Here is a 14,079-nt window from a genome sequence, read left to right as displayed (position 1 = left end):
TAATGGATCTTACTCAATTTACATACAAATTAGTGCAAATATGCCCATCTCTTAAAGTGCATTTTTGTATAAATATATAAAAGTATCATTTTTGATTTAGCTTAAAGAGGTTGATCATTTATTACAAAAATAAACGAATAAATACAACAATATATTGTTGCTTCCAACAGGATAAATACTTTACAAATATATAATTTAAAAAACAAATTTAATTGTTAAAATTATTTAAAATATTACACTTATCGATAAAACTATCAATAGTATATACTGCATTTAATATTAGAACCAATTATTCTCTGAATGTTGAAAACCATTCATACAAAACAAATTATGAGCATGGTCATGAGCAAACACTGGAGGCTACAGGGCAGCAGAGGGAATCGCTAAAGATCAATAATGAACAGTTCTATTTTGGAACAAAGAAGTAGTCCTTGGCTAACCACTAAAAAAAAAAAAAAAAAAAAAAAAAAAAAAAAAAAAANAAAAAAAAAAAAAAAAAAAAAAAAAAAAAAAAAAAAAAAAAAAAAAAAAAAAAAAAAAAAAAAAAAAAAAAAAAAAAAAAAAAAAAAAAAGGCAGAGCAAAAACAGCAAAGTGACTATTTTAAATACACCTTGAATGATTTATCTCACAGACTTGCCAGGGGAAGATGTTTGTGGGAGTGAGGTGACCCTACGGAGGCTTGGACAACTGATCAAGAGCCACAGGAGACTGTAAACTGTAAATGGGCCTAGTTTGGGATTAGCCAGGCTGATGGAACAGAACTTTGTCACTTTCCTTTGGGTTGGAAGGGGAGGGGGGATTGGATTGAAATGGAGGAAACAAATGGGCACTTTACGAAGCACAAGACACTTGCGCTGCAAAGGAACACAATGACCAAATTCATTAAAAGGATCTGGTGATATATAACAATATTTTCATTATTTACATGTGTAACAATATAAGCCTTAGCACAAAACCTCTCAGTTATATCTGCCCTCTTTTGTTTTTCAACGATGAATTTCATTTTGTAATTACATTCAAAGGGTTGATTAAAAAAATGGAGTGCAAGCATTAGCTCACTTTATAAAATGCAAAATAATGAAACAAAATGGGCTTGCTTTCCCGGCTTCTCCAATTAAAAGTTACTCTGCTACCCCCAAATCAGGGATTCTTCCAGAGTAATCAGCAAAGTTTGCTTTTTAATAGAAAACAGTGTGAAATCTAATGTTAGCTCTTTTGTTGTCAGCTAAATCAAGTAAGCAGATACCTCCTAAATTTTTTTAATAGACCCATTACTTGTCTAATCAACCACCACCATTCCCGTAGGAAAAACAAGATTCCATCTCACGTGCCAGTTGTATCCACCACATAAAAACAACCTGACCAGTCCTGAGCTTTCCCATGAGGACTTCTTTGCTTGCCTCTGTAGACACCCCCAAAAGGGTGAACTTCTCCCCCACCCCCACTCCAGGTTGTAAATTTGCTGGGCATAGGGATTACAGCAGCAAGAGAAATGGGGAACAAGAAGGCAAAGAAAACTAAATTGTGGTTTCTTGTCTTCATTTTTTTTCTTCTCTCTGTTTAATAAATGTGGCCTTTTTCAGATTTCACAAATCAAAATGATTGTGATTTTTAGTACGATTTGGTGTTTAAAATAATGCAACCCAATACATGGCCATCTGGCTGGGCTTGATTTATGAAAGTGACACAGAGCCTGTCTGGGAGAAATAACTGTTCCTTGTTGCTCTCACAGTTTTCTGGGTTTTTTAACCCCTGCATTGATATCACAGGAGAGGGAGTGAAGACGAGAGAAGGAGGAAAGAAGTGAGTGACAGCTAAGTGAGATTGGGGGAAATCTGTCTATAAAATCCTTGCTCTATCACCACTAAATACTTTTTTTTTTTTAAGTACAATATGTAGGGACTCAACTAAGCAGAGCCTTTAGCGTCTTAAGTATTCACAACCTGAGGCATTGCATTTTCATTTTCCCACATTGTAAATATTGAAACATTAACTTGATCAATGTGACCGCGATGCAGGGTTTATCTGAAAGGCGACCTAAAAGCTAAAACCCCCAGCACCAGTAAAGAAGATATAGAATCACACTGGGGAGAGACAAAAACAGAGACACATAGAACCTTAAGTCTGAGTTGGTAATTGTACAGATGGTATGCAGTGTACACCACAGTCAAGATTTTAGAACTATACTCTTTCATTACAGGGGGAAAAAACCCAAAAAGATTAATAATTTAATTTTAATTACATATAGTTATTGATGGGAAGTAATTGATATCAAAATATTTTATAGACTTATAAGTGACTCTTAACAACTATAGTCTTGAGAAAAAGAGAAAAGAGACAGGAACATGTTGGGAGGGGGCAAGAGAAGAAAAAAGCTGCACTTGGGAGGAGGGGCTGTATTAACCATTAATAACCAGTTGGCTCGTTTTTTACTGGTGATCTTGTTCAATCTTTCAATAAGAAACACAGGTATCGCCAAGAAAAGGGTCAGTATTTAGGCAATCTCACCTAAAAACACTAAAGACATTCACTAAAACTAAGGGAGGGGGAAATATTGTGAGTTTATGGATAAACGAGGAATGACTACTATGTTAAAATACTGTCTCAGCAATGTCTATGCTTTCTCTAGATTTCCAAAAGTACCTTAAGTGGAGCAGGCTCTACTTCCTCAACGCTATTACTTAAGGATTTTCATTAGTAAAAAAATATGTCCTAAAGAACTCTTTTCTTCCCACACAGTGTTTACGCATCAGACACAGACTATTTCATTCTAACAAATTTATTTTCTCGATCAGCTCTTACGGAATCACTACTCAAATTAAATTACAATCAAATGATCACATCAAAAGATACCCTTATTACCTAACAACTGTCCATATTTTCATTTCATTTTGATTTGTGCTCGTCTGAAAAAAACACGTAATACAAGATCTGGGGAAAAATAAATTACCGTTTTGCAGCAGTTCATAAGTATTCTGAATAAAATATTAAAAGAAGTCATTTAATGAAAATATAAAGCAAATATTTTTAGATCAACAACGGATCTAACAATTCTATATTGCCGTCTTTTGAAAAGTCTGTTTATTAAAACCTACCAAAAACACTGCTTGGAAATGGCAGTATTATATAATCACATCCACAGCACCCATTCAATCAAAGTTGGCAAAGGACTGAGGAGAGAAGTCCAGAGAAGTGCAGCGGCTGGTGCTCAGTCTTTCTAAATTCCTTTATCTGAGTCAGTCCAGAAATAAAAAATAAAAAATATTAATAAAAAAAATATTAGCGGTGGAATCTTTAGGCATTGTCCACCCTGAATGGCAGTCGTCAAAGACTGAGTACGCGGCCGGGCCTGGATCGGCGGCCTCGCTGGTTCGGGCCCCGCTCCGCTCCCAGTCCGCCCGCCCGCTGCGACCCGACTCAGCCCGGGCCTCTCGCCACTCCCCTCTCCCTCTGCTCCTTCCCGATGCTTTTATTTCCAAGGTTACTTTGAGGATACTTTTCTTTTGGCTTAGCTATTCAGTCTGTTAGTTTCAGAAGCTGTGAATTTAATCATTATTATTATTTTTCTTTCTCGGAGATTGTTTTTTTTCCCCCTCCTTTCCGTTTCAGAGTTGATTTGTTTGTTTCCAAATGACTTTATTATGGCCAAGAAAAACAGGGTCCCAGAGCACGGCATCATCCCTAATGGAACCGGGTGCCTCTGTTTTCTCTCAGGTCGCTCCCAGGAAATAAAGTTTCCGTGGATCTCTTTAGGCAGCTGTTTTAGAGGAAGAAAGTGAAAGGAAAAGGGACCCTCTCTTTTTTTTCAAAGAGGAGAAGACGAGGCAGGTGCCGTCCACCGTTGCCCTGTAGATCATCTCAGGGTGGGAAAACCTCACCAGTGCAGTTTTAGTGCGTCAGGCATCTTCACCCTTCTTTACAAACAAAAACAAAAACGAAACACCACCACAGTATAAACGAGATCTCATGATCGCCCCGTTTTCTCTTCCGGTTTTGTTTGTTATATATGTATATAAAACAGTTTGGGTGTTTATTATGCTTTTTATTTTTTGGCCCCTCCTTCCTTGGACTGCAAAAATGCCTCCTGGGTCCGTCTCTCCCGTGTTTTCTCCTCCAAGGGCGGGCATGCCTGTCTCTGGGCGGAGGGGAGGGCGGCGGATGGGCCTGGGCTGAAGCCCGAAGCGGCCCAGGTGCAGGGTCCGCGCGGCGGCAGCGGCGGCGGCGGCGGCGGCGGGGGCTGCGGCGGTGCTGACAACGGCTGCGGAGGCGGCGGCGGCGGCGGCGGCCCTCATCGCGCTGCGCCCTGGCTTCACTGTACGCTCGTCTGCAGCCCGTGGTGCGGCGGTGGCGTGTCGGCGCTCACGGTGCCCACCTGCGAGTAGACGTCGTCGGGCGTCTGCTGTTGGATCCCGGGCGGCGTCATGCGCTTCTCCTTTTGGCGCCGATTGCAGAACCAGACCCGCACCACCTCCTTCTCTAGCTGCAGGCTGTCGGCCAGGTTGGTGATCTCCTGTGCGGAGGGCTTGGGGCACTTGAGGAAGTGGCTCTCCAGCGCGCCCTTGACGCTCACCTCGATAGAGGTCCGCTTCTTGCGCTTCCGGCCCTGCGCCGCGATCTTGTCGATGCTCGTGGGGCTGCCGGTGCTCGAGTCCGCCTCCTCCAGCCACTTGTTCAGCAGTGGCTTGAGCTTGCACATGTTCTTGAAGCTCAGCTGCAGGGCCTCGAAGCGGCAGATGGTGGTCTGCGAGAACACGTTGCCGTAGAGCGTGCCCAGCGCCAGCCCCACGTCGGCCTGCGTGAAGCCCAGCTTGATGCGCCGCTGCTTGAACTGCTTGGCGAATTGCTCTAAGTCGTCCGACGTCGGCGTGTCCTCGTCCGAGTGAGGATCGTGGCTGTTGAGTCCAGGCCCCGCGCCGCCGCCGCCGCCGCCGTGGTGCGGGGGTCCCTGCGCGTGGTGCGGGTGCGGCGGGTGCGGGTGAGCGTGGTGGTGGTGGTGGTGGTGGTGCTCGGCCAGCTCTGGCGTGTCCCCGCGCACCAGCCCCGGGTGCACCAGGCTCTGGGCGCCGCCGCCCGCTCCGCCGCCGCCGCCGCCGGGTCCCGGGGGCGCGCTCAGCATGCCATTCACCGTGAAGCCCCCGGGCTGCGAGTAGAGCAGACTCTGCGGCGGTGGCTGCTGGCCCCCGGCCATGGACGGGAGGTGCGCGGCGGCGGCGGCGGCGGCGGCGGCTGCGGCGGCAGCGGCGGCCGCTCCCCAGCCCCCGGGGTGGCCCTGATGCGGGGGCGGTGGCGGGGGGCCGAGGTGCGGCGGCCCGCGGTGATGCAGCGCTGTGCCCGCGTGCAGGTCGTCGCGCCCCCCGCCGCCCTTCACGTCGGGGCCCTGCGGCGGTGGCGGCGGCGGCTGCGGCGGCTGCTGGGGGCTGCCTGCCATGCCCACGGCGCTGCCCGACCACGGCGAGCTCGCCTCCACGGCGGCGGCGGCGGCAGCGGCGGCGGCGGCGGCGGCGTGGGGCAGGGCTGTGACCCACTGGTGCGCGTGGCTCAGCATATGGCCGCCGTTGCTGGCGGCCATGGCCCCCTGCATGAAGTCGCTCTGGACCATCTTGACAGAGGACGGGTCCCCACGGTAAGCGCCCGAGGTCACAGCGGCGCTGCCCGGCTGCATGCCGCCGCCCCCGCCCCCTGCACCGCCCCCGCCGCCGCCGCCGCCGCCACCGCCGCCGCCGCCGGCCCCTGCCGCCTCCGAGTGCACAATGGAGCCGGCCGCGAGCAGGCTGTTCCCCGGCAGGTAGGGGTTAGAAGCCGCCGTGGCCATGCCGCTCCGCTCCCGCCACCCCACCGCCGCCACCACCGCCGCCGCCGCAGCAGCAGCCGCGGCCGCCGCCGCCGCCGCCGCCGCCGCGCCTCCCGCCTCCCGCCTCCTCCCCCCTCCTTCCCCGCCCCCGCCCCGGGCCCCCGCCGGCCCCGCCGCCTTCGCCGCCTCCTCCTCCGCCGCCGCCGCCTCCGCCCCCGCCGCCGCCGCCGCCGCCGCGGCCCCCGGCTGCAGCTGCAAGGCCGCTCGGCAGGGCGCGGGGGTCGCCGGCCGGCCTTGGTCACCAGCAGCAGCAGCAGCCGCAGGAGCAGCGCTCTGGGGAGGGGGGCTCGCTTCTCGAGGTGCGCTCCGTGGCCACCCCTTTCAGGGGGGGTCGTGGACGCCCCCCAGCCCCGGCGCGCTCGGCTGGCTCCAGTGGGGCTCGCCGGGCAGGGCGGGGACCTGCACTTGGGGCGCTCTCCCGGGGCGCGCGGGCTCCCGCTCCTCCTCCTCCTGTCCTTGGGCGAGCCCGGACCCTGCCCGGCCGCAGGGCTCCGTCCACCTGCTAAGTGAAGGTTTCACGGGAGACAACAAAGAAAGAAGCTGCTCCTTTCTTCTTTAGCCAAATTACGGATGACCAGCAACCGGTCCGCTCCTTCTCTGGTCCGCTCTCTCCTCTCCTCCTCAGGAACACATTTCACTGGTTTTCCCTTAGAGTAGTAAAACTTTTTTCGTCCTTGAAGGCGTGGTGCTGCAGGCTGCTCGCGAGTGCGGAGAGGGGAGGCTGGCTCCTGCTCTCCCCCTCTGGTCCTCTGGTTTCAAGTTTTGTTCTGTCCTAGGAAAACTTCTTGCGATGGTGCATTTCTCTGAAGTTGCTATTGCCGGAGCTTTTGGTTGCCTCTGAAACAAGAGTCCTTTTTCATTCTCCTCGCAACAGTCACAGTCTGATGCGACATCTTTCCTTTTGGGCAGAAATTAGGAAACAAATATAACAAGGAAAAAATTGAACAGGAAAAAAAATGATGTCGAATCGCTCTGTTACCTTGTTGCTGACGGTTGGGGTTGGTGTTTTATTTTTTTCCCAGCAGTTGTCTGGAGAAGGAGGAGGAAGAAGAGTGCATTGGTGGAGGTGGAGGTGTGTGTGTGCATATAGGGGATCGATCCTTGATACACAACAACTCCAGTGTGCACGTTCCACGGCTCGTAGAGTGCACCGACGGCGGGCGCTGGCGCTGGCCGTGCTGGAGCAGAGTTGCAGCAGGAGCTCGCTCTGCGCCCTCGTTCGCGCTCTCTTTCCCTCTCTCACTTTCCCTCTCCCTCCCTCTCTCTCTCCCCTCTCGGGCGCCCGCTCTCCGATCTGACAGTTCGCTCTCTGTCCCTCCCTCTCAGAGCGGGGACTGTCGAATGTTTACCCTCCGCCGCGAGCGCGCACCCACCACCACACTTTCCCAAATACAAGGAAGTCGAGCACCAGGGCCCCCGCTGATTGGCTACCCGCTGGGTGATTGGCAGGCTGGGAATGACTGGCTCGGGACGCGAGGCCCCCCTTCCGGCCGTTCCGATTGGTTGCTTTTTAATTTAGGCAGAGCGTCGTAGAAGCTGGAAATCTGTCGTCCCCCAGCCTCCCTCCCCTTCGCCACTTTCCCCTCCCCGCCCCTCCCCCGCCGCCCCCTCCGCCACATCTTAACTCTTAGTGTCCGGCCCAGACATCGGCGTTCCCTCGGCGGCTCCGGGCGTTCGCAATAGGTCTGGGCCGGGGGAAGAAAGGGGAGATAAAAGGGAGGGAGGGACGGGAGATGGGGGGTGGGGGTGGAGGTGGGGGAAGAGAATCAGAAGGAAAACGAAACGAAGAGGGAAACATGAAAAATAGCAACCTGCCCACCCCACCTAGTACGCGTCGGATTGCTCACCCCACTCCCCCCGCCCCGCCAGAGATTTGTAAAGCGCGCGGCACAGACGTACCGTTCAAGCTAATACCTATAGACAGATGTGTCCCCAGTGGTTTCAAAGTTTCCTCTTCCCTTCACCAGCCAGCCCCCATCTCTGATCGGCGGGGGTGGGAAGCGGGGGCTCGCATCGACAAGAGCTCTGGTCGTGGCCACTACGCTCCTTGGAAATCCGCCACCGCAACTTTCCGCAGCCGCTGCGCGCCGGCGGCGGCCCCCTTTGTTTAAGTTCTCGGATGCCATCATCTGGGAAACCTGCAGCCCAGGACCAGCGCGATGCCCGCGCGTGCGAGACGGACCGCTCGCCGCCGCAGCTCGCTCGCTTCCCCACCCCCTCTCTCCCTCCTTCGCTCTCCCTCCCTTCTTCCCTCCTCCCTCCTCTGGGATTCGTGCAAGTAGCGTGCGTGCCCTTGTGAGTTTGGAGGGTGCCGGTCAGCGGAGCCGTGCGATGTATTTGAAAAGCAATCAGTCCGACCTTCCCCCATAGATTCATCGTAAGTGTATTCGACTCCATGGCTTTAGGAATTCCCGTGGCAGCAGGAGCCGGGCGAAAGAACCGGGATCCGCTAGCCGCGCCCTTCTCTGCTCCACCGCTTCGTCGTGTGTGTGTGTGTGTGTGTGTGTGTGTGTGTGTGTGTGTTAGCGGTGGGGGGTTTGCTCGCTCCCTATTCTTAGGCATGCCTGGTGGTGCTTTTTTTCTTTCTTTCCTTTCTGTCTCAGATGGATTTGTGTGGTGGATGGGGCTGGCGGCGACAAACGCTTTCTCAGCTCTAGCCCAGCTGAAAGAGTTAAGGGGGACGGGAGGGGGAGTGCACCCAGTAGGCGGGGGGGGGGGGGGGGGGGGGGGGGGGGGGGGGGGGGGGGTGGGGGGGGGGAGACGCGGCCAAGCGGAAACGCTGCACAGAGGAACCTCAGCGAACCAAGAAAAAAGAGAAAGTGGCAACGAAAACAAGGGCAAATTGAACCCTCCTCGGGGATTTCCAATGAACTAACCCAACTCGGACATTCAATAAATACATGGCTCTTAATGAGCGTGCGTGTGCGTGCATCCCGCACCCCCAGGTGCGGGTGCGCCGGCCCTGCGCCCGCGGCCCCCAGCCTGCGCCTGCATCTGGCAGTCCCGAGCCGGAGCGGCGGCCCAGGACGCAGACGAGGAGCTGCTGCCGGTGCGCTTCGATTAAAATGTGAACCGGCCTGCCCTTCTCTCCCTCTGTATCGTGCCTCTGCCGAGCGCAGTTAGGTGAACTCAGTGAAAGCAGGAGTTCTCTGTCCAGCTGCAGCCACGCAGCCTCTGCGTGATCTCAAGATTAACACTAGATGCGTAGAATTTATGTAGGCTCTTGTCCAGCTCCTGCTTGCCGGGTGAGATACCATCGTAGGTAGATTTTAGCAAAGCCATTATTGCTAAGGTATAGATATGAAAGGCAGTGGTAACTAAACCTCAAACAACGGATTTTTTTCCCTCTGCGTCCCCCAAAGGTCGCTTTTTATATTTATGTATGCGTATATGTATGTATAAAAGATGGAACACAGATTTCATTGAATAAATCTGAGATCTCCAGGTGCAGACGTTTGAATAGTCGGTGCCAGCACCCCGTGTTTTCCTTTCCTGCCGATTTTGCTTGGATCCGGCTCAAAAACCGAGAGAGTCTCGTGGTTTTGTTTACACTGAATGGGGAGGATAGGAACAGAGCCATGGGGCCGCCTTTCATTAATATACAGTGAGGATTTTGTCTAAATTACTGCTATGAATTTCACAGTACACGCTTTCAAAAGCAGTCTCAGGTGGCCTGATGTAACGTGATAGCGCCTCTGCAAACAGATCCACTTTCTTTCTTTTCAAGAAGGGTGTGTGTGCGTTTGGGAAGCCCCCCAAAACGTTGTGCTCCTTGATAACAGAAATACGCTCCTGTTCCTAGGTCTGTCCCCTTCTTCCTCCCCCCTTTCGCCGTACAGAATTCTCGAATCGCTCCCCGGCCTCTCCCCCCCTCCACGCTGCCCCACCCCATCCGCCCCCCTCCCTTTGCGAATGTGATTGTTTTGTCTGGAAAAAAAAATCCAAAGTATATAACAAGGGGAGAACAGTTAGTGCTGATTTTCATTTGCATACATTTTCATATATTTTGGTGAAAATAATAGACTAGTGGAGAGCTGGGCTTCGAGGCGTCAGTGTGAAGGGAAGGCTAAGGACGCAACGGTGCTGGAGAGTTGAGAATATACCTTCCCCTCCACCCCCAACCCAGTTACCTTATTTGAAAAAACAAAACAAAACAAAAACAAAAACAAAAAAACCTTTTATTTAAAAACCTAACCCTGGAAGTTTGCTCGGTAAGTCTTTTTTCATTTTCTTTCCCTGCTTTCTCTTCTTTTTCCCCTTCTTTTTGGCTTATTTATTTATGTTCTTGTACGTTTAGGAGCTTATTTTCATTGCTTAGGACAAGAGAGGTTCACAGAGCAACTGTTGGAAGGAAGGAAGGAAGGGAAGATGTGTTGGGGGGGAGTTAAAAAAATTCAACCCTGCTAAAATATTACATAAAAAGATGGACTCAGTCCAAAGCCCCACACAGCAAGCCACTTTACTTTGGAGGGGTGGGGGGAGAATGCTATTCATTTTAGTGGTTGATTGTGAAGGTGGGTGCTGGGGAAGAAACCCTGGAAAAGAAGTGATTATTAAGCATACTGTCCATAAATATTTCTTGATTGGGGTTGTTCTCCCCCTCCCCCAGAGAATCAGGACTAGAGGGGAAGGAACCCTGTTTCTGTAGCCAGTGGTGATGTTCTGAATTGTGTGTGCCTGCCTGGATTGGGGTAGGGGGACGCACGCTGGGAGCAGGGGGATGGAGAGAGGAGGGGGACTTGGCAAAGAGAAGGCAGAGAGCTGGAGGAGGAGGAAGCCAGGCAGGAAGTCAGGGCACCCCTGGTTAATGCTGTGTCTGGGGAGCAGGCGGGGAGCTGCAGCCTCCCAGCTCGGTAGTGAAAGCCCATCAGAAAGAGGGTGATCAATCAAAACTAACCAGGACATCCCTACGCTTCATTGCCAAAGGACGCTGGAGCTTTAGCATCGCAGAGTCGATTTCACTTTGTTTTCTATTTTTGACAGCCCCACTTGTCTCCTCCTTGCCACTGTTTCTGGGTTTTGTGAAAATTGAGGGTACAGTTACTTGCTAGGTGCGGTTAATTAGATAAACATGACTGGAGGACACAGCTAGGCCAAGTCTAGGCCCATTTGAGTGCCTTACCTTAGTGAAATAGGCCAGAGAAAATGTTAAAAGCTTCTTGGTTTTGTTCTTTTAAAGGATACTGCGTCCGTGATGATGAGGGGGGAGAATCCAATGGCTGGAATTTTATTGCACTTTTTTACACAGAACACCTTGCAATTTAGAATTGGCAATTTATTTGGAAACAGTTGATGCCAAATCAATGAAACGGTTTGTAACGAGGGAGGAAGAGGTTTCAGTTGGGGAGGGGGCTAAGAATCGCCAGTTTTCCACTCCTTGTTTACGTGCTTGGCAGCGTTGCTTTTGACTGGGGTTAACTCTGTGTGCTCCATTGGACCAGATGCCATATAGAGCTGCTCCCTGAAGATCATTTGTTTCCTTGATGGGGAACATTTCTGAGCAGAGCATATTGGTTGCCATAGAGAAAGAAATAAAAGGAAGAACACTAGTCACATTAAGCTATATGTTTGTGCACTGGGCTTTAGATAAAAGGACCTTGGTCCAGCCAAAGAGAAGCCAAACTAGAGATTTCTAGTGCCACTAAAACTAGCTTTATTTTGTTTTGGACTTTTACAGTTGAAACATATAAGCTAATTTTATTGGTTGTTGTTAATTTTATGTGACACGGTTTACTGAACAAAATAAACTTTGCTCAGGAGCAGCACTATTGACTTGTCAGCAGGGGGCGCACTGACTCGTTTTAGCGAGTACTGAGTAAAATGTAGCTGTTTCAAAAGCAAATCTGCTCAAACACCCCTACCTTTCTATGCATAGTCACAATGAGGAGTGAATTCATTGCATAATACAGGGTTTTAAAATACAAGGACAATGACTTCCCCATCCCCCACTGGCCCATGTCTGTGAAATGGCCCAGAAAGAAATACAGTTCAAAAACTATTCCTCCATTTCTCTCAGTGAAGTGTATTCTGGGCTGGAAAACAGAAATGAGATGCGAAAGCAAGAATAGTTTTTGAAAATTATTAAGGGGGTTTAATAGGCTACTTAAGAATCTACCTTTTAGTTGTTGTTGTTGTTGTTTTGAAGGAAGCGAAATAGTCAAGGAAACGAAATGCATCATAAGGTATTATCTGTTTAAATTATGAAAGTTCTTCAACCTGATACATGCTTTGACTTCTAAATGCAACTCTGAGTCCTGGAGATTTAGTCCACTGGCCCAGGATCACTTTTACTCCATTTGATATTTAGTGGCTACTTTCATTCTTGTTACCACTTATGGTTTTAGAAAGATTTTGGATTTATCCTTGAAAGGCTTGGCAGAGAAAGGAAAATACAAAATAGCCAAGGGTTAGAGGTAACTGTGGGCTTGAAACTTTTTAGTGCATTACTTAACCCAGTTGAAGAAAAGTTTCAATAGAGCACAAGGTTTCCGCCTCAGAGATATTTACATACTGCCACTGAAGACTGAACTTTATTGTGGTAAAGGACAAAAAAGATATCTGGAAAAGTTCTTAAAGTAGTGAAGGGCAGATCCGGACTGATTCAGAATTAGCCAGTTTGTCACTAAGAATTTTCCCAAGGAGATTCAGAGAGTGTGACTAGGAAAGGGAAGCCCAGAGTGACTGGAAGTGAGAAGCTGGCTTCCACGGTTCAGTAGGCGAACACACCTGTGAATGTGTCACGGAGCCTGTTAGTAAGGGCTTCGTTACGTGATGGCTCTCACGTTCCTGTGCAAGAGAGGAAAAGACACTTTATTCTTTCTAACCCAGCTCCAAGTCAACCAGGTTCCAACCAGGAGAAGTTTTTCTGACATGAACTTTAGTAAGTCAGAGTTTGGATTTAAGTGGTGGGTACTCTAGGAGGGTCAAGAGATTCTGGGAACAGTATAAGCAAAGCAGGCACACTCAAACACATTTTAATCTGTGATTTTCAACCCGAGCACTCACATTTAGAGTCAGGAAAGGTACTCTCAGGTTTGCACTAATAAGACAAAGTGGAGAATTGAGAAAACTGTAATTTGAGCCCAAACACTGCTTTCTCTTTGGCTTTCAGAACATTTCAGACAAAAGACTTCTGAGGCAGATCCACATGAAGTGGATGGCTGTCTCAAAGCTCCTGCTTCTTTGCATGCCCAGGGCTGCTGAATGCATTTAAAAATTATTAAGGAGAAAGGAAACTTTTCAATTCAGCCAGACATTCTGCAAAAAAAAATTGGTGAAGCAATCATTATATATATGTAGAGCATAATTTTTGTGTGCCACTTTTCATGAGATCTGTGATTGTTACTGTCTTGCTTGCTACTTTCCTTTTTTTGCAAATGTAATTAAACAATAAACAGAAAGATAAAATGCTTGCCCCTCATGATATCGATAGTCCTAGAGTCCTTAATGTAAAAGAAACAGAAAATAAGAAATCTGGGTAGAGCAACAAGTTAATTTGACAAGAACTGATATTATTATAGAGATGGCTTTAGCGTTTTATAATGATTTGGGGGTGGAAGTGATCAAGCTGGATATGAATTAAGATACAAAGTGCTGGGCAAAGCTACAGACTTTTAATTGTTGAGGATGGTGAAATTGCTTTTGCCAAATGAGAGAATGGAAAACATTACCTGGGTCAAATGTACAAAACACAAAGTGAGTATTTACTCATTTGTTTCCATTTGAGAATGCTAAGGTGCCCTGATATTGCTGCAGTTCGGAAGCACATTTACCATTAGCATTTATAAATTAAAATGTTAAGCATACTCGCAACCCACACTCTGTGTTATATGCAAAGAGGACGGCTCTTCCACGGAAGATTTTGGGTGGGAAAAATGATTTGCTGTCTTGCCAGTGGATAAGTTGTTTCTTGGTCTCGCTAAGTTTTTGCAATGTTTCTTCTAATTCTTTGTATCACCTTGATAACTGATTTATCCGATCTATAGAAAAGGAGCAAGTACTTAGGTTTTTGGATGGTGTCAGAGTAATTATACATTCGAAGATACTATGATTTCTTACCTGAAAGCAAGAAGCTTTCTTTCTGATACTTATAGGACAGCTTTAAACTACAGGGCATTTCAGATTGTGGGAAATAAGCTAAGAAAGCACAGTAAGTTGGTAATTGAGCGAATGCTTTTAAAACAACCCATTTCCAACAGTTTGCCCACTTGAGCTGCATGCTGGCGTG

The 14,079-nt window shown here is 49.0% G+C and overlaps 2 protein-coding genes across 4 annotated transcripts in view; both read right to left on the bottom strand.

Annotated features, from left to right (window-relative positions):
- Window positions 1-8,415, bottom strand: part of LOC119473083 — a 60,312-nt gene extending 51,897 nt beyond the window's left edge. The window contains exons 1-2 of one of the 3 annotated variants that reach the window (XM_037742961.1): window positions 7,767-8,103; window positions 6,031-7,537 (exon numbers count right to left, since the gene is read on the bottom strand). In XM_037742961.1, the coding sequence (XP_037598889.1) occupies window positions 7,480-7,537; window positions 7,767-7,981 (273 nt within the window). In that variant the 5' untranslated portion in view covers window positions 7,982-8,103 and the 3' untranslated portion in view covers window positions 6,031-7,479. Of the gene's footprint in view, window positions 1-6,030; window positions 7,538-7,766 lie in introns of those variants that run through there. The other 2 variants (XM_037742960.1, XM_037742962.1) reach the window with 2 other exon arrangements.
- On the bottom strand, window positions 2,765-5,855 carry POU3F3 (POU class 3 homeobox 3). Its single transcript, XM_017541089.2, has one exon. The coding sequence runs from the start codon at window positions 5,811-5,813 to the stop codon at window positions 4,311-4,313; it is 1,503 nt and encodes a 500-aa protein (XP_017396578.1). The 5' UTR covers window positions 5,814-5,855; the 3' UTR covers window positions 2,765-4,310.
- Window positions 8,416-14,079: the final 5,664 nt, after the last annotated feature.

The sequence above is a fragment of the Cebus imitator genome, unplaced genomic scaffold (assembly GCF_001604975.1).
Source record: "Cebus imitator isolate Cc_AM_T3 unplaced genomic scaffold, Cebus_imitator-1.0 Scaffold131, whole genome shotgun sequence".
In the NCBI taxonomy this organism is placed as follows: Eukaryota; Metazoa; Chordata; class Mammalia; order Primates; family Cebidae; genus Cebus; species Cebus imitator.
The sequence above is the reverse complement of the archived record's forward strand: the minus strand, read 5'-3'. Positions and strand labels throughout refer to the sequence as shown.